This window comes from Moschus berezovskii, chromosome 25 (assembly GCF_049115385.1).
Source record: "Moschus berezovskii isolate FMDL1 chromosome 25, NW_MosBer_1.0, whole genome shotgun sequence".
In the NCBI taxonomy this organism is placed as follows: domain Eukaryota; kingdom Metazoa; phylum Chordata; class Mammalia; order Artiodactyla; family Moschidae; genus Moschus; species Moschus berezovskii.
Genome location: NC_142484.1, coordinates 30,208,319 through 30,230,990, shown reverse-complemented (window position 1 = coordinate 30,230,990; position 22,672 = coordinate 30,208,319). Strand labels below are relative to the sequence as shown.

General features: G+C 39.7%; 1 protein-coding gene across 1 annotated transcript in view; it reads left to right on the top strand.

The window, feature by feature from the left end:
* Positions 1-10,601: 10,601 nt before the first annotated feature.
* Positions 10,602-22,672, top strand: part of LOC129548373 (glycerophosphodiester phosphodiesterase 6-like) — a 145,673-nt gene continuing 133,602 nt past the window's right edge. The window contains exons 1-2 of the mRNA XM_088832138.1: positions 10,602-10,784; positions 14,615-14,718. Of these exons, the coding sequence (XP_088688264.1) occupies positions 10,602-10,784; positions 14,615-14,718 (287 nt within the window). The remainder of the gene's footprint in view (positions 10,785-14,614; positions 14,719-22,672) is intronic.

Genomic DNA, 22,672 nt, shown 5'->3' with positions numbered 1-22,672 from the left:
GACCCCATGAATCACAGCACGCCAGGCCTCCCTGTCCATCACCAACTCCAGGAGTTCACTCAAACTGATGTCCATTGAGTCGGTGATGCCATCCAGCCATCTCATTCTCTGTCGTCCCCTTCTCCTCCCACCCCCAACCCTTCCCAGCATTAGAGTCTTTTCCAGTGAGTCAACTCGTCGCATGAGGTGGTCAAGCTATTGGAGTTTCAGCTTTAGCATCAGTCCTTCCAATGAACATCCAGGATTGATCTCCTTTAGAATGGACTGGTTGGATCTCCTTGCAGTCCAAGGGACTCTCTCAAGAGTCTTCTCCAGCACCACAGTTCAAAAGCATTAATTCTTTGGCGATCAGCTTTCTTCACAGTCCAACTCTTACATCCATACATGACCACGGGAAAAACCATAGCCTTGACTAGACGGACCTTGGTTGGCAAAGTAATGTCTCTTCTTTTTAATATACTATCTAGGTTGGTCATAACTTTCCTTCCAAGGAGCAAGCGTCTTTTAATTTCCTGGCTGCAATCAGCATCTGCAGTGATTTTGGAGCCCCCCAAAATAAAGTCTGACACTGTTTCCACTGTTTTTCCATCTATTTCCCATGAAGTGATGGGACCAGATGCCATGATCTTAGTTTTCTGAATGTTGAGCTTCAAGCCAACTTTTTCACTCTCCTCTTTCACTTTCGTCAAGAGACTTTTGAGTTCCTCTTCACTTTCTGCCATAAGGGTGGTGTCATCTGCATATCTGAGGTTATTGATATTTCTCCTGGCAATCTTGATTCCAGCTTGTGCTTCTTCCAGCCCAGCATTCCTCATGATGTACTCTGCATATAAGTTAAATAAGCAGGGTGACAATATACAGCCTTGACATACTCCTTTTCCTACTTGGAACCAATCTGTTGTTCCACGTGCAGTTCTAACTGTTGCTTCCTGACCTACATATAGGTTTCTCAAGAGGCCGGTCAGGTGGTCTGGTATTCCCATCTCTTTCAGAATTTTCCACAGTTTATTGTGATCCACACAGTCAAAGGCTCTGGCATAGTCAATAAAGCAGAAACAGATGGTTTTTCTGGAACTCTCTTGCTTTCTCCATGATGCAGCAGATGTTGGCAATTCGATCTCTGGTTCCTCTGCCTTTTCTAAAACCAGCTTGAACATCTGGAAGTTCATGGTTCACGTATTGCTGAAGTCTGGCTTGGAGAATTTTGAGCATGACTTTACTAGCGTGTGAGATGAGTGCAGTTTGCGGAAGTTTGAGCATTATTTGGCATTGCCTTTCTTTGGGATTGAAATGAAAACTGACCCTTTGTTTTACTTGCTTCTGGTTTGAAACCAAGAGTGACAGGATCTGGTCTGTATTTGCCCTAACAGGGGACCTATGCCTCATTCTCTGTTGATAAGAAAAGAGGAAAAGATGTCTAAAGAAGAAATCAGAATGAAGTTTCAGACAATCTTCATATCACAGAAGATTGCTTAATCCCTTGATTGCTACCTAATCTCAGTGGGTGCAACCATTTCAAGGGACATACAGGACAAGAGGAGCAAGTATTTAACCAAGTTTGCTGGTGAGGAATAGGTGGTGATGATCAAAGAAGACTTCCTAAACTGAGTCTTACACTAACAAGAGGTGTTAGCCAGGTTAAAGTTGAGGATGGGAAGTGGGTCAGCCTGGCAGTAGGGACATCATGAATAAACATACATAGGGGTCTAGCGGAGCAGTACAAGGGATTTGCTTTTGCTGGGGTTTCAATATGAGTGGGAATGAAGGAAAGTATGGGGGAAGATGAAGCTGGAGAGAAAGGTAGGATCCAATTTAAGGAGGTTAGGAATGAATTTTAACCATGCTCAGGTTTGCATTTTATTTTTTTCTTTAATAATTATATTTATTTATCATTAATTGATTGATGATTGATTTACAATATTGGTTAGATTTCTATTATACATCAACAAGAATTAATCATAGTTGTACATATGTCCATTTCCTATTGAAACTCCTTCCCACCTCCCACCCTTTCTCATTCCTCTAGGTTATTACAGAGCCCCACTTTGAGTTCACCGAATCATACAGAAAATTTCCATTGGCTAGCTATTTTACATATGTTTGTGTATTTGCTTCCAGGCCACTCTCTCTGTTCTTCTCATCCTCTCCTTCCTATCCCCTGCCCTTGTCCATAAGTCTGTTCTCTATGTCTGCATCTTCATTGCTGCCCTGTGAATAGGTTCATCAGTATCATCTTTCTAGATCCCATATATATACATTAGTACATGATATTTGTTTTTCTCTTTCTGACTTACTTCACTTTTTATGTTAGGCTTTAGGTCATCCACCTCATTAGGACTGACTCAAATGTGTTCCTTTTTATGGTTGAGTAGTATTCTATTGCATATATATATATACCACAGTTTCTTTATTCATTCATTTGTTGATGGATATCTAGGTTGCTTCCACATCCAAGATATTGTAAACAGTGATGCAATGAACATTGGGGAACATGTGTCTTTTTCAGTTTTGGTTTCCTTGGGCTAAATGCCTAGAAGTGGTATTGCTGGGTCTTATGGTGGTTTTATTCCTAACTTTCTAAGGAATTTCCATACTGTCTTCCATAGTGACTGTATCAATTTATATCCCCACCAGCAGTGCAAGAGGGTTGCCTTTTCTCCACATCCTCTCCAGCACTTGTTTTCTGTGGATTTTTGGATGCTGTTCATTCTGACTGGTGTGAGGTGATATCTCATTGTAGTTTTGATTTTCATTTCTCTAATAATAATAAAAAGCAGAGACATTACTTTGCCAACAAAGGTCCATCTAGTCAAGGCTATGGTTTTTCCAGTGGTCATGTATGGATGTGCGAGTTGGAATGTGAAGAAAGCTGATCGCCAAAGAATTGATGCTTTTGAACTGTGGTGTTGGAGAAGACTGTTGAGAATCCCTTGGACTGCAAGGAGATCCAACCAGTCCATTCTAAAGGAGATGAGTCCTGGGTGTTCATTGGAAGGACTGATGCTGAAGCTGAAACTCCAATAATTTGGCCACCTCATGCGAAGAGTTGACTCACTGGAAAAGACTCTGATGCTGGGAGGGATTGGGGGCAGGAGGAGAAGGGGACGACAGAGAATGAGATGGCTGGATGGCATCACCGACTCGATGGACATGAGTTTGAGTGAACTCCGGTAGTTGGTGTTGGACAGGGAGGCCTGGCGTGCTGCGATTCATGGGATCACAAAGAGTCGGACACGACTGAGTGACTGAACTGAATAATAAGTGATGTTGAGCATTTCTTCATGTGTCAGTTAGCCATCCATATGTCTTCTTTGGAGAAATGCCTATTTAGTTCTTTTGCCTGCTTTTAGATCAGAGTTTTCCTTTTTCTGGTATTGAGTTGTATGAGCTGCTTGTATGTTTTGGAAATTAATCCTTTGTCAATTGTTTCATTTGCTATTATTTTCTCCCATTCTGAAGGTTGTCTTTTCACCTTATTTATAGCTTCCTTTGCTGTGCAAAAGCAAAGTGATCACTTTTAATGGAACATCTGTAAGCTTTCATTTGTTCATCATACAAGGTATTTATCACATTTGATCACTATTTCTGACATCCACTCTACTAGATGAGACATCCACTCATTCCGAGTGTGACCATATGTCATTCATCCTTCCATGCCTATGTTATCCTGTTAATATATATTGATCTTAATCAACTAGGCATCATTATAAAAGTTATAGATGTTACAACTAAATTTATCGGAATATCAAGTTCTGTGCTATATGCTTTGAGAGTTAAGGCCATGATATTCTCATTCATACTGTAAGTATTTATTTATACATTTATATTTGGCATTGAAATATACTTAATTATTTAATATCTTAATTTCAGGGACTAATACTAATTATAGAATACTACTGCAATAGAATACTACTAATACTAATTTCAGGGTTAAAAAATATAGTAAAATTGTATCATTCTAAACTTTGAGCATATGTTTTGTAAAACTAATTGTTGAAAACAAATGTCAAATAACTGTCCAGTTTTATTTGTAATATATAGAAAAGTAATTTTATCTTCTTTTTTCTTTGATACTTAACTTATCATTAAGCTTTTCACATTTTTCCTTTTATTTGTGTACATTTTAATTTTCTTTAGAGTGGTAATTGACTGCAATGAAACTTCTAAAAAATTTGAGGTCATTTTTATAAAGATATATATTAATATTTTCATCCTCTCAAGCTTGAATTTATGTTGTGATCTGAAAAAAAAGAAAAAATATTCTATTCATGCTGAGGTTCTTTTCTTTTTCTGTAGTTTGTATAGGGACTGCAATTGGACAAGGGAATTTATGTTGGTTAACAGCTTTTGGTTCTCACTAGCTCTTGAGAAACCTGTATGCAGGTCAGGAAGCAACAGTTAGAACTGGACATGGAACAACAGACTGGTTCCAAATAGGAAAAGGAGTACGTCAAGGTTGTATATTGTCACCCTGCTTATTTAACTTATATGCAGAGTACATCATGAGGAACACTGGGCTGGAAGAAGCACAAGCTGGAATCAAGACTGCCGGGAGAAATATCAATAACCTCAGATATGCAGATGACACCACCCTTATGGCAGAAAGTGAAGAGGAACTCAAAAGCCTCTTGATGAAAGTGAAAGAGGAGAGTGAAAAGGTTGGCTTGAAGCTCAACATTCAGAAAACAAAGATCATGGCATCTGGTCCCATCACTTCATGGGAAATAGATGGGGAAACAGTGGAAACAGTGTCAGACTTTATTTTTGGGGGCTCCAAAATCACTGCAGATGCTGATTGCAGCCAGGAAATTAAAAGACGCTTACTCCTTGGAAGGAAAGTTATGACCAATCTAGATAGCATATTAAAAAGCAGAGACATTACTTTGCCAGCCAAGGTCCATCTAGTCAAGGCTATGGTTTTTCCCGTGGTCATTATTGGATGTGAGATTTGGACTGTGAAGAAAGCTGATCGCCGAAGAATTGATGCTTTTGAACTGTGGTGCTGAAGAAGACTCTTGAGAGTCCCTTGGACTGCAAGGAGGTCCAACAAGTCCATTCTAAAGGAGATCAATCCTGAGTGTTCATTGGAAGGACTGATTCTAAAGCTGAAACTCCAATAGTTTGGCCACCTCATGCGAAGAGTTGACTCACTGGAAAGGAGTCTGATGCTAGGAGGTATTGGGGGTGGGAGGAGAAGGGGACGACAGAGAATGAGATGGCTGGATGGCATCACCGACTCGATGGACATGAGTTTGAGTGAACTCCGGGAGTTGGTGATGGACAGGGAGGCCTGGCGTGCTGTGATTCATGGGGTCGCAAAGAGTCGGACACAACTGAGCGACTGAACTGAACTGAACTGAGAGGTTGCCAGATGTCAGATTAACTGACCAGCCCACAGGGACACAGTTGCTAAATGTATTCTGCGTAAGGCCTCCTCTTTGTACAATCTGGGTAATGCTTCACACAGCATGCCAATTAGAACACTATACACTAAAACACATTAAGGCAATTAGTGCCTAACTCCTATAGGTCACTCACTACCTGATGTTTGAAAGGTAGATTTTTGGGAAGATAAACTGGAAGTAGTGAGATTCTTTGGGAGTTAACTGTAGTAACTATAGCTAGCTTAAAGGCTTACTATAACAATACTAAGCAGTTTGTACCCAGGGAGGTGATTACAGGCCTAGTAGGCATTGAAATCAACATGGAATGACTAGTAGACATGGATAGAAATGAATAGGAAGTATAACAAACAGAACTTGGTCCCTATTAGGAGGGAGAGGGGTTTGCAGAGGAAAAGAAGGAGTTAAGAATGAGGCATAGGTTTCAGATCTTGTTATTTGGCAATCTGGAAGCACTCGCAGGTGATGGAGCGGATTGAGGGAAAGATAATTCAGGTGCGAGTTTACTGAATTTAATGTGTCTACCCCAGGACATTCAGATGAAGATGACTAGCAGGCAGATGGTTATAAGAATTTAGAGCTCAGAAATAAAGTCAGAGCTAGAGAAATAGCTGCGTGAATCAAAGATTAAACAATAAAACAAAACTACACCGGTCTATTTTTGAAGCAGCTTAAGGGGAAAAAAGGGCAAGAAAAAATAGCTAAAAAATGAAACAATAAATAACTGGGCTAGAATATAAATGCCTGAACTAAGTGATTAACAAGAACTAAGTTTATGTTATTTTTAAAAGAACGAAAATAATATTTTTAGAAGAGCCAAAAATAAAACAAACACGGCATACCTTAAAAAACATTCAAAGCATGTTGGTCTGAGCTAAGGTTTGTGGTTGGCTTTAAATTCAGTCTTTGCTGTATGGGCATGAGTCCTTAAGTGATGCCTGCCCTGATGTTATTTGTTGCTGATTTATTTATCTCTTCTTGCATCTCACATACTTAAAATATTTAGAATTTTATAAAATTAAAATTCATCGGTACATCATATTAAAATTTCTAAAACATGCTTTGCTTACTATAAATAAATAAATAAATAAATAAATTCTGTCTTAGCGTCTAATGGCAAGCCACTCCACTACTCTTGCCTAGAAAATCCCATGGATGGAGGAGCCTGGTCGGCTGCAGTCCGTGGGGTCGCTAAGGATCGGATACGACCGAGCGACTTCACTTTCTCCTTTCACTTTCACACATTGGAGAAGGAAATGGCAACCCACTCCATTGTTCTTGCCTGTCACACAGAGTCGGATACGACTGAAGTGATTTAGCAGCAGCAGCAGCCACCCGAGGCCACGCCCCTGGCCACGCCCACCGCGCTCCAGCCTTAGTCGTCTCATTTTGCCTGGCCTCCATCTTGAGAGATGTCGGCCCGTCCAGCTTGAATTACAGATTTAGGTTTCCCGTGGTGAAGTCACCATAAGTACTTCCCCCTTACGCATCTCCAGAAAGAGAAAACTTCATTAATACTCTCAAGTTGGCAGGCACACCTGAGGCACTCTATCCTGTCAGCTCATCCTCATCGCGTCCTCCAATAAATCTGGAGCTGCCATTATCCCCTCTGCTCTACAGAGGATGCTGAGGACCTGAGCCAGTCCCCAATCCCCATCTGAGACGGGGGTTGGGGGAGGTGAGGAGTGGGAGAGTGAGGGAGGGTGAGTAGGGGGGTTGGGTAGGGTGGGCCCACCAAGCTCCGCTACATACCCGGTGGCTCGGCTTATCTGGAAGTCACCGCAGGTGTGAAGGGCATGTTCGTTGGTTTCTCTTCTCGAGGATCACTACTCATTGCTGCCTTTTCGACATCTTATAGTAGTTATATATATATTTTTCCCGTTTTCTAGTTTTTATGGGGTGAGGGTGTTTTTCTGGTATATCAATCCTTTTTGCCTCAGGCAAGTAGGTGAAGAGTGGTGTCATTTACTGAAATGGGACAGACTTCAGGAGGAATAGGTTTTGGAGGGAAAGTCAAGGGTTCAGTGTTGGACATGTTAATTTTGAAATACTTATAAGAAATTTAAGTGGAGATTTCAGTAGGCTGTTGAATACATGGGTTTGGAAATCTCAGACAGAGCTACAAGGGAAACAATATTTATTGATCTTTCCCCAAATATTATTGATTTTCATATGAACTTGGCTACTCTGGCTGATATACACAAAGTTAGAGATCTGTACATATGGAAAATGGTTATGGTAATGATTCTGCTTTAAATGTTGCCTTTTATTTAGTATTCAGGCAGCTTACCTTCTTCCCAGACACAGAACTTTTGTTCACAACATCTTTCTTGGACACTGTAGTCACATCAAGTTCATGTAAGTTCATCAACCAGCTCAGACTGTTTTCTCAGTTCAGTTGTGGTCATTTGCCTTTGATCCATGGGTTTTTATAAATATGGTGTTTAATTCCCAAGTGTGGGATTTTCTAGTTCTCTTTTTCTGATTTCCGGCTTAATTGTGTTGTTTGATAAATGTTCCATTTTTGCTTGAACATAAAACTCTGCAGTCATTGAGTACAGTGTTTTATAAATGTTAGTTAAAACTATTAATTAAGTTGTTAACATCTTCTATATCCTTACAGACATTTTTTATCTGCTTATTATATCGTTTATTGAGAGAAGTGTACTACATTTCCTACCATGGTTGTGGATTTGTCTATTTCTCCTTCAGAGTCTATGTAATTAGGCACCCACAAATGTTTAAAATTATTTCTTCATCATTATACATGTCCCTCTTTGTCTCTGCTAATGATTTTGCCTCAAAGTTTTTTGATTTAATGATAATATAGTGAGGTAGATTATATCATTTGACTTCAGTTTTCATCCTTCCTTTAGTTACACCCTTGTGTTCATACCCTTTGCCATGCAACTTTACAGTGCCCTCTACCATGAGCTGACTTTGACTTCAAGACATCCCTTGACGCAGAAGCTTGAAATGGGCTTGCACATTGAGACTTGCTCTCTTGGATGACTTCCATCACCATGAAACCATACTCAGGTCAGCCTGGTTGAGTGACACATGGAGCAGAGTTGTCTGGTCATAATAGCTGAGGCCAGTCTAGATCAGCAGAATGGATAGCAGATCAGCTCAGATGTGTGAGTAGTAGAAGCTTTTTGTTACATGTGATTGAAGTTTTGTCTGTGCTTGGTCCATGGCATTATCCTGGTGGTTGAATACTGATACATGTACAAGGTGTATCTTTTTCTTTTTTCCTGTTTTTGTGCTGCATGGTGCAGCTTGTAGGATCTTAGTTCCCTGACCAGAGTTTAAACCCAGGCCCTTGGCAGTGAGAGCATAGAGTCCTAAGTACTGGACTGTCTTTTTCCATTTTTTTTTTTTTTCTAAATCTGTCTTAACAAACCAAACTCTTGTAAGGAGCTTTTTGTTGTTTGTTCTCTTAATCCAGTCAATTTTGTTGTTTTTTAAAATGGAGCATTTAATTCATTTGCATTGAAAGAAATTACTGCTTTATTTTGGAGAAGGAAATGGCATGCCCCTCTAGTATTCTTGCCTGGAGAATTCCATTGACAGAAGAACCTGGTGGGCTACAGTTCATGGGGTTGCAAAGAATCAGATATGACTGCGTGACTAACACACACTGATGTATTTAGGGTTAAATCTCGCATTTACTATTTGCTTCCTATTTGTTCTCCTGTTCTATGTATCTTTTTTTTCTTGCTTTGTCTTGGATTGAGTAATATTTATGATTTCATCTCCTATTTGACTTATTATATATGTATACCTTTTTCCAGAGATCACTTTGAAGTTTATAGCATACTTTCTTTTTCACATATTAGATCCACTTTCAAGTAATACTGTACCACTTTATATATAGTATGAGAACTGTACAGCAATATAGTTTCATTTTCTGCTCCTGGCCTTGGAACCATTGTCATACATTTTACTTTTATAGTTGTTATAAGCTACAATAGTCATTGTATTTTTTTTTTTTGCTTCTGCTTCAAACAGTTTATTAAATTCTGAAGTAATTTTTAAAATAAGAAAAACAGTATTTTATATCCATTGATATATTTAATATTTTCAGGGTACTTTATTCCTTTGTGTAGATGTGGATTCCCACCAGGTACCTTTTCCCTTCATACTCAATGCCTTTCTTTAAAATTTCTTGTAGTATAAATCACTTATTGATTAATTCTTATTGTTTCAAATATCTGAAAAGGTCTTTATTTCACATTCATCTTTTATGTTTTTGCTGAGTTCTGAATTCTAGGTTAACTTGTTTCATTTTTTAAGTTCTTTACAGATGTTGCTCCTCTGTCTTCTGGCTTATGTTGTTTTCAATGAGAAATTGTTGTTGTTGAAAGAATGTTAAGAAGACATTCTTACCTTTTTTCCTCTACATGTAATATGTCTTCTTTGCTAGCTAGTTTTGAGATTTTTCTCTTTATCAGTGTTTTAAAGCATCTGATTATGAAGGGCAGGCAGCTGTGTGTCTGAGACACTTATTAGTCAAAGACTGTGTTTTTTATAACTCCCTCATGTTGCCTAATGGAGAAGGCAATGGCAAGCCATTCCAGTACTCTTGCCTGGAAAATCCCATGGATGGAGGAGCCTGGTAGGCTGCAGTCCGTGGGGTCGCTAAGGGTCGGACACGACTGAGCGACTTCACTTTCACTTTTCACTTTCACACATTGGAGAAGGAAATGGCAACCCACTCCAGTGTTCTTGCCTGGAGAATCCCAGGGACGGGGGAGCCTGGTGGACTTCCGTCTATGGGGTCACACAGAGTCGGACACGACTGAAGTGACTTAGCAGCAGCAGCATGTTGCCTAAGTTTTCAGGTTATTTCAAAAGCATAATAAAGTTAAAAAAAACATTTTACTTTCCATATTAGTGAATTTGATGCCTTCAGTGTCTATTAGTTGGCTAGGGCAGAAAATATGGTCCTGTTTTTAGAGCTGGGAAAACTAAACTTCAAATGGTGCAATGACTGCAGGAAACACTCATCTAGATAGTGGGAGAGATAGGATGAAGCTCTCTTCTACACCAAATCCAGTGCATTATCCTAGATTATAAAAACTTTTAAAAATCCATCTATTTTGATGGAACTTTCTATAGAATAGTAGGGTAGGAAACATTTGAAGACACTACTCGATCCTAATTGTTTTATTTGTCATTACAGCAAAAAGGTGAACCATGCCTATGAAGGCCAACAAGGTTGATCCTCAGAGCCAGACAAGAAAACAAAAAAAGGATACTCCATGGATTTTACACATCTTCAACTATAAATGCTTTGTTACCAGCATTATTGGCTGCTACAGCTGCCATTGGAAAATCAAACAGGAGAAAAAATTTAAACATGGACAGTGCTGCTCTTTGGTACAGAGACATGGGAAGAAGCTGGACCATATTTTCTTAATTTGGGAAACTTGGGCTGGTTCCTACCCTCATACAGGTTCACTAAAGTCTTCAGGACTGGGCAGGGGCTCTAGTTCTTCTGTGAAAGGTCTGCCACAGTTAATTTACTGAAACCTGTGCTTGTTTTCTTTCACTTTTATTATTAATTTCTTTCTTGTCATTCTGTTGTTCACTTATTCATCTTTTCTTTTATTAATAAGTGAACCTGGAAGAAGAAGTGAGATCTAGGTCAATCAGATGTTCTTGGCTGTGGAGTATAGGAATAGTTGAATTTTTAAATCTCTCTTCAGTGTGAGTTTCCCAAAGGAGCTGTGCTTATGAAAAACAAAAACCAGCAGGTAGGAAATAAGGTGCTCCTTTATTATTGGTCAGGCAAGTATTTGATTTTCTCTAATGAAGGATCACTGGTAAGGCTGAGTGGTAGCATGTGATATATCCTCACTGAGCACCTCTTTCTTTCTTTAAGCCATATTTTGGGCCTCTGTGGTGGGCACTGTGATGTAAGAGATGAAATGATGAGCACACTGAAGTGAGAAAAGGACGACCATATTATGTAGCTCAAGGAAAGCGGTGGGAATGGGAGGCTTCCTATTAGGCATGAGTGTCCTTTAGTCCATGTATTTTCCCCCCCACCCCCGCCCAGATATTTGGTTTCTATACCAGTGACTGAGGACAACACAAGTTCCTCAGGCATTGTACCTACTCTCAAGGAATTCACAGTCTACTAGAGGAAAAGACAAGTATACATTTAATCTCAATATATTGAGAGAAATGGTATAATTGTGTGTATGTATTCATATGCATGCATGTCTTTGTCCATGTTGCAAGGGAGGGAGCTGAAAATAACTTTGTTTAGATTGTGACATGTGATTAAGAATTGGATAGATAAAGAATAGAGGGTGGCAAAAGAAATGGTATTGGAGGAGGAGTCAAAAGGTTTGGTCTGAGGTTTATTTTAGGTGGAGCAGAAGATGAGAAGTGATGGGAAGTGAACGTAGAGAGGGAGTTGGTAGATGTAGTGTGGTTTTAAGAATTTGACTTTTTCCATGTAGGGAATTGAGAGTCCCTAAAGATTTTAAGCTATTACTGTTTTCTGAACTATGTTTTGGAATGATTATTGGATCATGTGGAAGATGCATTAGACAGTACGAGAGTAATGCAGAAAGGTATCTTTGCCTTCAAAGAGAAAAGCAACAGTAGTGATCAAGGTTAGAGATGTTGGTGTCCTGGACTAGTGAAGTGATGGTAAAAATGGAGAACAGCAAATTGATGCAACAAATATTTATTACTTAGGAATGATGAAGTAAGTTACAAAGCTATAAAGGACATTGAATGAAAGAAAAAGGTAGGCTTCCTAGGAAAGGTGGCATTGGAGGCAGTGTGGTATAATGGAAAAGTACGTTTTGGTGCTTGTTCCAGCTCTGCTTTAGGGCTGGTTATATGTCATCTCTGAGCCTCTCTCCAGAGGGAGTTAAACTATACAATTTTCAAAGTCCCTGGGCAATTCTCAAGGTCCTGTTTATGCTCAGAGGTAGAAGTCTAACATATAGCAAAAGAACAAATTCCTTGTGTTCTGGGGAAAGGCTGGCTGGATTCAACTTATGACTTCGTCATTGACTATCTCCAAACTAGAGCTTAACCACTGTGGGACTTTGGCCAGTTACCTAACGTTCCAGTGATTGATTCCTCATTTGAATGATGGAGATGGTAGCAGCAGTGCCCACCAATGGAGTTTGTTGGGAGGAAAGAAGAGATAAAATGTGTAAATACTTAGAACTGGGCCTGCATACAGTTAGCAATAAATGTTAGCTGTCATTTTACTGTTCTTGGAGTCACTGACTTGTGAAGTCATCTTCCACTTACAGGAATAATGGTATAGGGGATTCTGGGTGGAGGAAATCAGTAGTCAGAAGTCCAGAGATAAGAGAAGCACAGTGGTGTGTTTAGGGAAAAACAAATTTCCAGTATTGAATTTATGAGCAGGTAAGGTGATAAATGGTAAGTGATCAGACTGGAAAGGAATATTTTAATCTAATTATGCAGCATCTTTATGTCAGCCTAAAATATTTGAACTTTGTCCTGTAAATAGTGGGGAGCCTTTGAATTTTTGAGCAAGAGTGACAACAGTGAGAATCAAAATAAGGAGATGTGTTTATTCAACAAGAACAAATTTATTGATGTGTGTAAGTGAGTAAGACCACTAAGGCTTCTGGCCTTCCTATACCTCACATTCTAGTGGGATGAGTTAGGTAATAAACAGTAACGAAGAAAGATGGTTTCAGACAGTGATAAGAGCTTTGAAGATAAGACATAGGAAAATGGGTTAGGTGGATGGGAACCTGGTTAGAGAAGACTGCTTTGAAGCAATGTCATGTGAGCAATCTCAAATATAAAGGTGGAGCCAGCCATGTATACATCTGGGGGCAAAAATACTCCAGGAACAGAAACCAGGAACTGTGAAACTCTTGAGGTGGGAACAGATTTGGTCGTATTCTAGAAACAGAAAGCCAGCATGGCTGGAGTTCAGAAATGGAGTTGATGTGTAGAGTGGGATGAGGTCAGGGATGGACAAGCCTTGATCATGTGCACCTTTGGGTCACGGTGAGGAGTTGGGATTATGTTTTTGTATAGTGGGAAGATCTGGGAGGCTTGTAAGCAGGGGAGTAACTTTATCTGATACATGTTTATCAAAGTCCACACAGAGAATGAGTATAACCTGAGTCAAAACCTCTTCTCTTCAGCTTCCTACACTGCAGAAGTTGTGGTTTAGTGCCTTGATACCTATAATGTCTCTCATCAGAATGGGTCTGTCAGTACTCTATGTTTTCTATTTTATTTCTTAATTCTTACTTCACAGTAACCCCATGTTTTGCACAAGGCAGGGATTATTAAATCCATATTTTTCAGAATACAGGCAGTGTGAAAGACACAAAGAAACAGAATTTTTCATCCATGTGATATAGAAGTGTTAGGATTATTACTCAGGTAGCAAATTAAACCTAATGTTCCCAGGAAGGGTTTGACAACCTCTGATTTGGTTGATTTGTGATACAATTTTCAGTGCAGGGAGTCACCTTCAAGACTTAGTTTGTACACCTTCTCCATAAAGATATCCTCCATCTTGGCTTTGGGCTCATGGATCTGGGCAATGCATCTGATACTTCTTGGGTGTGTGACCTTGAGTGAATTACTTTTACTTCTCTGAGACTTAGTTCTCTCTTCTGCAACATGAGGTTACCAATACCTTATATAACTGTATTGAGAAATGAAGAAAATGAAAGTAGCTTGTGAAATCCCTGGCACTGTATTTGTGCAAAATACTCAAAAAAAAAGTTTATTCCCTAACCTACTTCTCTCCTTCCTCAAATGTGGGAAGATAAATGACTAAATGACCTGATGAATAATGAATGAATGAGTTACTCAGTGAATGAATCACTGAACAAACATTTGGTAGACAGGAGGTGGATGAATTCAACAGATGGTTACAAAGAGCCAGCTTCATTTAAGGAACTGTGCTAGACACTGGCAATACAGAGATTTGTAACAAAAGTTCCTTTTTCTCAAAGAAGAAATTTGCATCAGATAAAAACATGATTGCATTTCAGTGTAATAAATGTTATAAATAGGCTTATACAAGTTTCCATAGGGATAAAAGAATATAGAGGTCTCTCTAGCCTGGGGAGGGTGATGCTGCACTGCAGCTATGCAGACCTCTGATGAGTGTATGCAGATGTTGCTGAGATACCATGAGTAAATGGAACTTAATTATACTTTCTTCTTTCTGTTTCCAGAGAGAACGATTATTTTACCCATGTCTGGTCATTTCATTTTGCATGTCTGTGCTTTTGGTGTTCATGTGGGTAGAATCATCAAATGAATACAATGGCTTTGACTGGTGAGTTTCACTTTTTTTTTTGCTTTTTGTGTAGGGGCTCTTTGGTCTAATAGCCACATGGATCTTACTTCAGGCTGAAGAGATCTGGTGACATAAGAGGGAGGGTGAACAAAGTTGGATATTTTGCAGCTGGTGGATGGGAGGCCTGACTCTGGGGAAGTGTAAGGATGCTCAGCACCCTCTGCTACTGTACCTCCCTTCCCTGCTCACTCTCACTCTTTGACCAAATCTGGCTCAGCGGGAAGCTTTCCCTGTGCTTCCAGTGCCCCCAGGCCTTCTATTCAGATGACTCCTTGATACCTTGCTCCTCAGCCTTTTGTCTGGGTTACTGATGCTTACACCAGTCCATCTTCATAATCTTTGTCTATGAACCCTGATATCTCTGCCTCACCTCCAGCCTCTGCTTCTTCCTTCTGTCCTTACTGGGCTTCCAAAGACTCTGGAGACAGAAACAGTGTTCCATCTCAGCACCTTTTGTAGCCCAATTGCTACTCTTCAATTACTCTTAGCTCTTTCAGTTTTTCTGATCTGATTGTTGAAAATCTTACCCATTATTTGATATCTGGGGGGAGAAGGGATGTGTACGAGTATGGGACTTTTTAAAAATGGAAGACCTTTTAATAGAAGTAATACACGGTTTTTATTTTAAATGTAAAAATGCAAAGTAGAAAATATAAAATTCAACTTAGTTTTACTTTTGAGTAACAGTCACTTGATATACTTCCAGTTTTTTTTTCAGTGCTTCCTTTTACGTTATTATGCTCATGCCAGATATATGATTTTGCTTTTCTTTTTTGCTTAAAATAGTTACACATATTTTGACAGATTGTTAAAACTCTTAATGAATATATTCAAAATGGTCTAAAAATATGTCCTGACATGAAAGTACTCTAATAAACTTACTTAAACCACTTTTTATTGTTCAGTTCATTGCAGTTGAATTGCTCAGTCATGTCTGACTCTTTGTGACCCCATGGACTGCATCACGCCAGGCCTCCCTGTCCATCACCAACACCCAGAGTTTACTCAAACTCATGTCCACTGAGTTGGTGATGCCATCCAACCATCTCATCCTCTGTCATCCCCTTCTGCTCCTGCCTCAGTCTTTCCCAGCATCAGGGTCTTTTCCAATGAATCAGTTCTTCGCATCAGGTGGCCAAAGTACTGGAGTTTCATCTTCAACATCAGTCCTTCCAATGAACACTCAGGATTGATCTCCTTTAGGATGGACTGATTTGATCTCCTTGCAGTCCAAGGGACTCTCAAAAGTCTTCTCCAACACCACAGTTCAAAAGCATCAATTCTTCAGTGCTCAGCTTTCTTTATAGTACAACTCTCACGTCCATACATGACTACTGGAAAAACCATAGCCTTGACTAGATGGACCTTTGTTGGCAAAGTAATGTCTCTGCTATTTAATATGCTGTCTAGGTTGCTCATAACTTTTCTTCCAAGGAGGAAGCATCTTTTAATTTCATGGCTGCAGTACCATCTGCAGTGATTTTGAAGCCCCCCAAAATAAAGTCAGCCAGTTTCCACTATGTCCCCATCTATTTGCCAAGAAGTGATGGGACTGGATGCCATAATCTTAGTTTTCTAAATGTTGAACTTTGAGCCATTTTTTTCACTCTCCTCTTTCACTTTCATCAAGAGGCTTTTGAGTTCTTCACTTTCTGCCATAAGGCTGGTGTCATCTGCATATCTGAGATTATTGATATTTCTCCCGGCAATCTTGATTCCAGCTTGTGCTTCTTCCATCCCAGCATTTCTCATGATATACTCTGCATATAAGTTAATAAGCAGGGTGACAATGTACAGCCTTGACATACTCCTTTTCCTATTTGGAACCAGTCTGTTGTTCCATGTCCAGTTCTAAATGTTGCTTCCTGAACTGCATACAGATTTCTCAAGAGGCAGGTCAGGTGGTCTGGTATTCCCATCTCTTTCATAATTTTCCACAGTTTGTTGTGATCCATACAGTCAAAGGCTTTGGCATAGTCAATGAAGCAGAAATAGATGTTTTTCTGGAACTCTCTTGCTTTCTCCATGATCCAGTAGATGTTGGCAATTTGATCTCTGGTTCCTCTGCCTGTTCTAAAACCAGCTTGAACATCTGAAAGTTCATGGTTCACATATTGTTGAAGCCTTGCTTGGAAAATTTTGAGCATTACTTTGCTGGCGTGTGAGATGACTGCAATTGAGCGGTACTTTGAACGTTCTTTGGTATTGCCTTTCTTTGGGATTGGAATGAAAACTGACCTTTTCCAGTCCTGTGACCACTGCTGACTTTCCAAATTTGCTGACCTATTGAGTGCAGCACTTTCACAGCATCATCTTTTAGAATTTGAAATAACTCAACTGGAATTCTGTCACCTCCACTAGCTTTGTTCATAGTGATGCTTCTTAAGGCCCACTTGCTTTTGCATTCCAGGATGTCTGGCTCTAGGTGAGTGATCACACTATCATGGTCATCTGGTTCATGATCTTTTTTGTACAGTTCTGTGTATTCTTGCCACCTTGTCTTAATATCTTTTGCTTCTGTTATATCCATACCGTTTCTGTCTTTTATTGAGCCAGTCTATGCATGAAAAACGTCTATTTCTGCTTTATTGACTATGCCAAAGCCTTTGACTGTGTGGATCACAATAAACTGTGGAAAATTCTGAAAGAAATGGGAATACCAGACCACCTGACCTGCCTCTTGAGAAACCAATATGCAGGTCAGGAAGAAACAGAACTGGACTTGGAACAACAGACTGGTTCCAAATCAGGAAAGGAGTATGTCAAGGCTGTATATTGTTACCCTGCTTATTTAACTTATATACAGAGTACATCATGAGAAACGCTGGACTGGAAGATGCACAAGCTAGAATCAAGATTGCCAGGAGAAATATCAATAACCTCAGATGTGCAATGACACCACCCTTATGGCAGAAAGTGAAGAGGAACTCAAAAGCCTCTTGATGAAAGTGAAAGAGGAGAGTGAAAAAGTTGGCTTGAAGCTCAACATTCAGAAAACAAAGATCATGGCATCTGGTCCCATCACTTCATGGGAAATAGATAGGGAAACAGTGGAAACAGTGTCAGACTTTATTTTTGTGGTCTCCAAAATCGCTGCAGATGGTGATTGCAGCCATGAAATTCAAAGACTCTTACTCCTTGGAAGGGAAGTTATGAGCAGCCTAGATAGCATATTCAAAAGCAGAGACATTACTTTGCCAACAAAGGTCCGTATAGTCAAGGCTATGGTTTTTCTAGTGGTCAAGTATGAATGTGAGAGTTGGAATGTGAAGAAAGCAGAGCACCGAAGAATTGATGCTTTTGAACTGTGGTGCTGGAGAAGACTCTTGAGAGTCCTTTGAACTGCAAGGAGATCCAACCAGTCCATCCTAAAGGAGGTCTGTCCTGGGTGTTCATTGGAAGGACTGATGCTGAAGCTGAAACGCCAATTCTTTGGCCATGTGATATGAAGAACTGACTCACTGGAAAAGACCCTGATGCTGGGAGGGATTGGGGGCCAGAGGAGAAGGGGATGACAGAGGATGAGATGGTTGGATGGCATCACCGACTCGATGGACATGAGTTTGGGTAAACTCTGGGTGTTGATGATGGACAGGGAGGCCTGGCATGCTGCGATTCATGGGGTCGCAAGGAATCAGACACGACTGAGCAACTGAACTGAACTGAGGCATGAAATATTCCCTTGTTATCTAATTTTCTTGAAGAGATATCTAGTGTTTCCTGTTCTGCTGTTTTCCTCTATTTCTTTGAACTGATGATTGAGGAAGGGTTTCTTATCTCTCCTTGCTATTCTTTGTTGTTAGGCATTATGAATGTTTCTAATATGAGAGCACAGAGAAATCTTTGTGTTGTAACTGATATTCTTACAATAGATTCCCATGAGTGGTATTAAGTTATGAAGAATGCTGCTGCTGCTAAGTCACTTCAGTCGTGTCCGACTCTGTGTGACCCCATAGACAGAAGCCCACCAGGCTCCCCCGTCCCTGGGATTCTCCAGGCAAGACACTGGAATGGGTTGCCATTTCCTTCTCCAATGTGTGAAAGTGAAAAGTGAAAGTGAAGTCGCTCAGTCGTGTCCGACTAGTAGCGACCCCATGGACTGCAGCCTACCAGGCTCCTCCATCCACGGGATTTTTTAGGCAAGAATACTGGAGTGGCTTGCCATTGCCTTCTCTGGTTATGAAGAATAAACACTAGTAAAATTGATTATGCCTATATTTTCTCAAACGATTCTAGTAATTTCCATTCACAATAGAGATATAGGAGTTTCTGTTTTAACATGCCATTGATAGCAATAAATGTTCTAATTTTGATCATTTTTAATTTTATAGATGGAATTTGTTTTGATTTAATCATTCATGAAGTTCCGGAACTCGTTAATTTATTTACTTTTCAGTTTTCTTTCTTTGTTTACTTTGTGGGATCTTTACTGATTTTTCATTAGTTTACATGCCGTCTTCACTTATAGATCCATTCTAAATTATTCCACCGGAGTTGAGATACAAAATTTTTTTCTTTTAAAATAAAGCTTCCCTCAATTTTTTAAAATGTTTTATTAAGATGTAATACTGTGTTAGTTTCAGGTGGATACAACATAATAATTTGATATTTTTATATGTTGTAAAATGATTACAACAATAAATCTTTTTAACATCCATCACCACACGTAATTGGAGAAGGAAATGGCAACCCACTCCAGTACTCGTGCAAGGAAAATCCCATGGACAGAGAAGCCTGGTAGGCTACAGTCTATGGGGTCACAAAGAGTTGGACATGACTGAGTGACTTCACACTTTATTTCACTTCACTTCACCACACGTAATTACAATTCTTTTTTTGTGATGAGAAGTTTTAATATCTAATCTCTTAGCATTTTCAAATATATAATGTAGTATTATCAAGTGTAGTTACCATGTTACATTGTAATGACTTACTTATTTAATAACTGGAAGTTTGTACAGTTTGACTCCCTTCACTCATTTCATCCACCCTCACCTCTGGCAACCACCAGTTTGCTCTATCTATGAGCTTATTTTTTTGTTTTTTATATTTGACATATAAGGGATATCATAATGTATTGTCTTTCTGTTTGATGTATTTCACTAATCACCGTGCCCTCAAGGGTTCATCAGGTTGTCACAAATGACAAGATTTCCTTCTCTTTTAGGGACGAATATTCTATTGTATATACACACAACATATTCTTTGTCCATTTATCTTTCAGTGGATATTTAGGTTGTTTCTATAGCACCATTGTTCAGTCACTCAGTCGTGTCTGACTCTTTGTGACCCCATGGACTGCAGCATGCCCAGCTTCCCTGTCCATCACCAACTCCTGGAGCTGGCTCAAACTCATGTCCATCAAGTCAGTGATGCCATCCAACCATCTCATCTTCTGTCTTCCCCTTCTCCTTCTGCTGTCAGTCTTTCCCAGCATCAGGGTATTTTCCAGTGAGTTGACTCTTGTATCAAGTGGCCAAAGTATGGGAGCTTCAGTTTCAGCATCAGTCTTTCCAATGGATATTCAAGGTTGATTTCTTTAGGATTGACTGGTTTGATCTCCTGGCTGTCCAAAGGACTCTCAACAATCTTCACCAGCACCACAGTTCAAAAGCATCAATTCTTTGGCACTCAGCCTTCTTTATGGTACAACTCTCAAATCCGTAGATGACTACTGGAAAAACTATAGCTTTGACTAGACAGACCTTTGTCATCAAAGGTGATGTTTTTGCTTTTAAATATGCTGTCTAGGTTTGTCATAACTTTCCTTCCAAGGAGCAAGTGTCTTTTAATTTCATGGCTTCAGTCATTGTCCACAGTGATTTTGGAGCTCAAGAAAATAAAATCTGCCGCTGTTTCCACTTTTTCCCCATCTATTTGCTCTGAAATGATGGGACCAGATGCTATGATATTAGTTATTTGAATGTTGAGTGTTAAGCCAGCTTTTTCACTTTCCTGTTTCACTTTCATCAAGAAGCCTTTTAGTTCATCTTCTCTTTCTGCTGTTAGGGTGGTGTCATCTGCATATCTGAGGTTGTTGGTGTTTCTCCCGGCAGTTGTGATACCAGCTTGTGCTTCATCCAGGCCAGCATTTTTCAGAATATACTCTGCATATAAGTTAAATAAGCAGGTGAAAACATACAGCCTTGATGTACTCCTTTCCCAATTTTGAACCAGTCCATTGTTCTATGTCCGGTTCTAACTGTTGCTTCTTGAGCTGCATGCAGGTTTCTTAGGAGGCAGGTAAGGTGGTCTGATATTCCCATCTCTTTAAGCAGTTTCCATAGTTCGTTGTGATCCACACCGTCAAAGGCTTTAGTGTGGTCAATAAAGCAGAAGTAGATGTTTTTCTGGAGTTCTCTTGCTTTGTCTCTGATCCATCGCATGTTAGCAATTTGATCTCTGGTTCCTCTGCTTTTTCTAAATCCAGCTTGAACATCTGGAAATTCTCGGGTCACATCCTATTGAAGTCTTCTGTTCTGTTCTGTTCTGTTCAGTCGCTCAGTCGTGTCCGACTCTTTGCGACCCCGTGGACTGTAGCCTACCAGGCTTCTCCATCCATGGGATTCTCCAAGCAAGAATACTGGAGTGGGTTACCATTTTTCTTCTCCAGGGGATCTTCCTGACCCAGGGATCGAACCCGGGTCTCCCGCATTGGAGGCAGACGCGTTAACCTCTGAGCCACCAGGGAAGCCCAATTGAAGGATTTTGAGCATTACCTTGCTAGCATGTGAAATGAAGGCAGTTGTACAGTCATTTGAACATTCTTTGGCATTGTCTTTCTTCAGGACTGAAATGAAAAAATGACCTTTTCTAGTCCTGCAGCTACTGCTGAGTTTTCCAACTTTGCTGACATACTGACTGCAGCACTTCCGCAGCATCATCTTTTAGGATTTGAAATAACTCACCTAGAATTCTGTCACCTCCCCTAGCTTTGTTCATGGTAGTGCTTCCTAAGGTCCACTTGAATTCACACTCCAGGATGTCTGGCTCTAAGTGAGTGATCACACCATCATGGTTATCTGGGTCTTTAAGACTTTTTCTGTACAATTCCTCTGTGTATTCTTGCCACCTATTCTTAATATCTTCTGCTTCTGTTTGGTCCTTGTCATTTTTGTCATTTTTTGTGCCCATCATTTGTGCCCATGAAATGTTCCCTTGGTATCTCCACTTTTCTTGAAGAGGTCTCTAGTCTTTCCCATTCTAGTTCTTTCCTCTGTTTCTTTTCATTGTTCACACAAGAAGACTTTCTTGTCTCTCCTGCTATTTTTTGGAACTCTGAATTCAGATCGGTGTATCTTTCCAATTCTCCGTGTCTTTCACTTCTCTCCTTTTCTCTTCTATTTGTAAGGCCTCCTCAGGCAACTGTTTTGCCTTCTTGCATTTCTTTTTCTTGGGGATGATTTTGGTCACCACCTCCTGTAGAGAGTTATGAACCTCAGTCCATAGTTCTTCAGGCACTCTGTCTTTCAGATCTAATACTTTTAATCTATTATAAATGATGCTGCAGTGAACATAGAGGTGCATATATCTTTTAAAGTTAGTGTTTTCCATAAATACTGAGAAGCTGAATTCCTGAATTATATGATAGCTCTGTTTTAATTTTTTTTGAGGAACCTACATACTGGTTTCCATAGTGCCTGCACCAATTTACATTCCAGCCAGTGGTGCACAGGGGTTGCCTTTTGTCCATATCCTTGCAAACACTTGTTATGTTTTGTCTTTTTCGTAGTTAACTGTTCTAACGAATATGAGGTGATATCTAATTATTGTCTTGATTTGCATTTTCCTGATGATTAGTTGTTGTTGAATACCTTTTTATATACCTGTGGCCTGTATGTCTTCTTGGGAAAAATATCTATTCCAATCCTCTCTATTTTTAAATTGGATTATTTTAATTGATATTCAGTTGTATGAACTCTTTATATGTTTT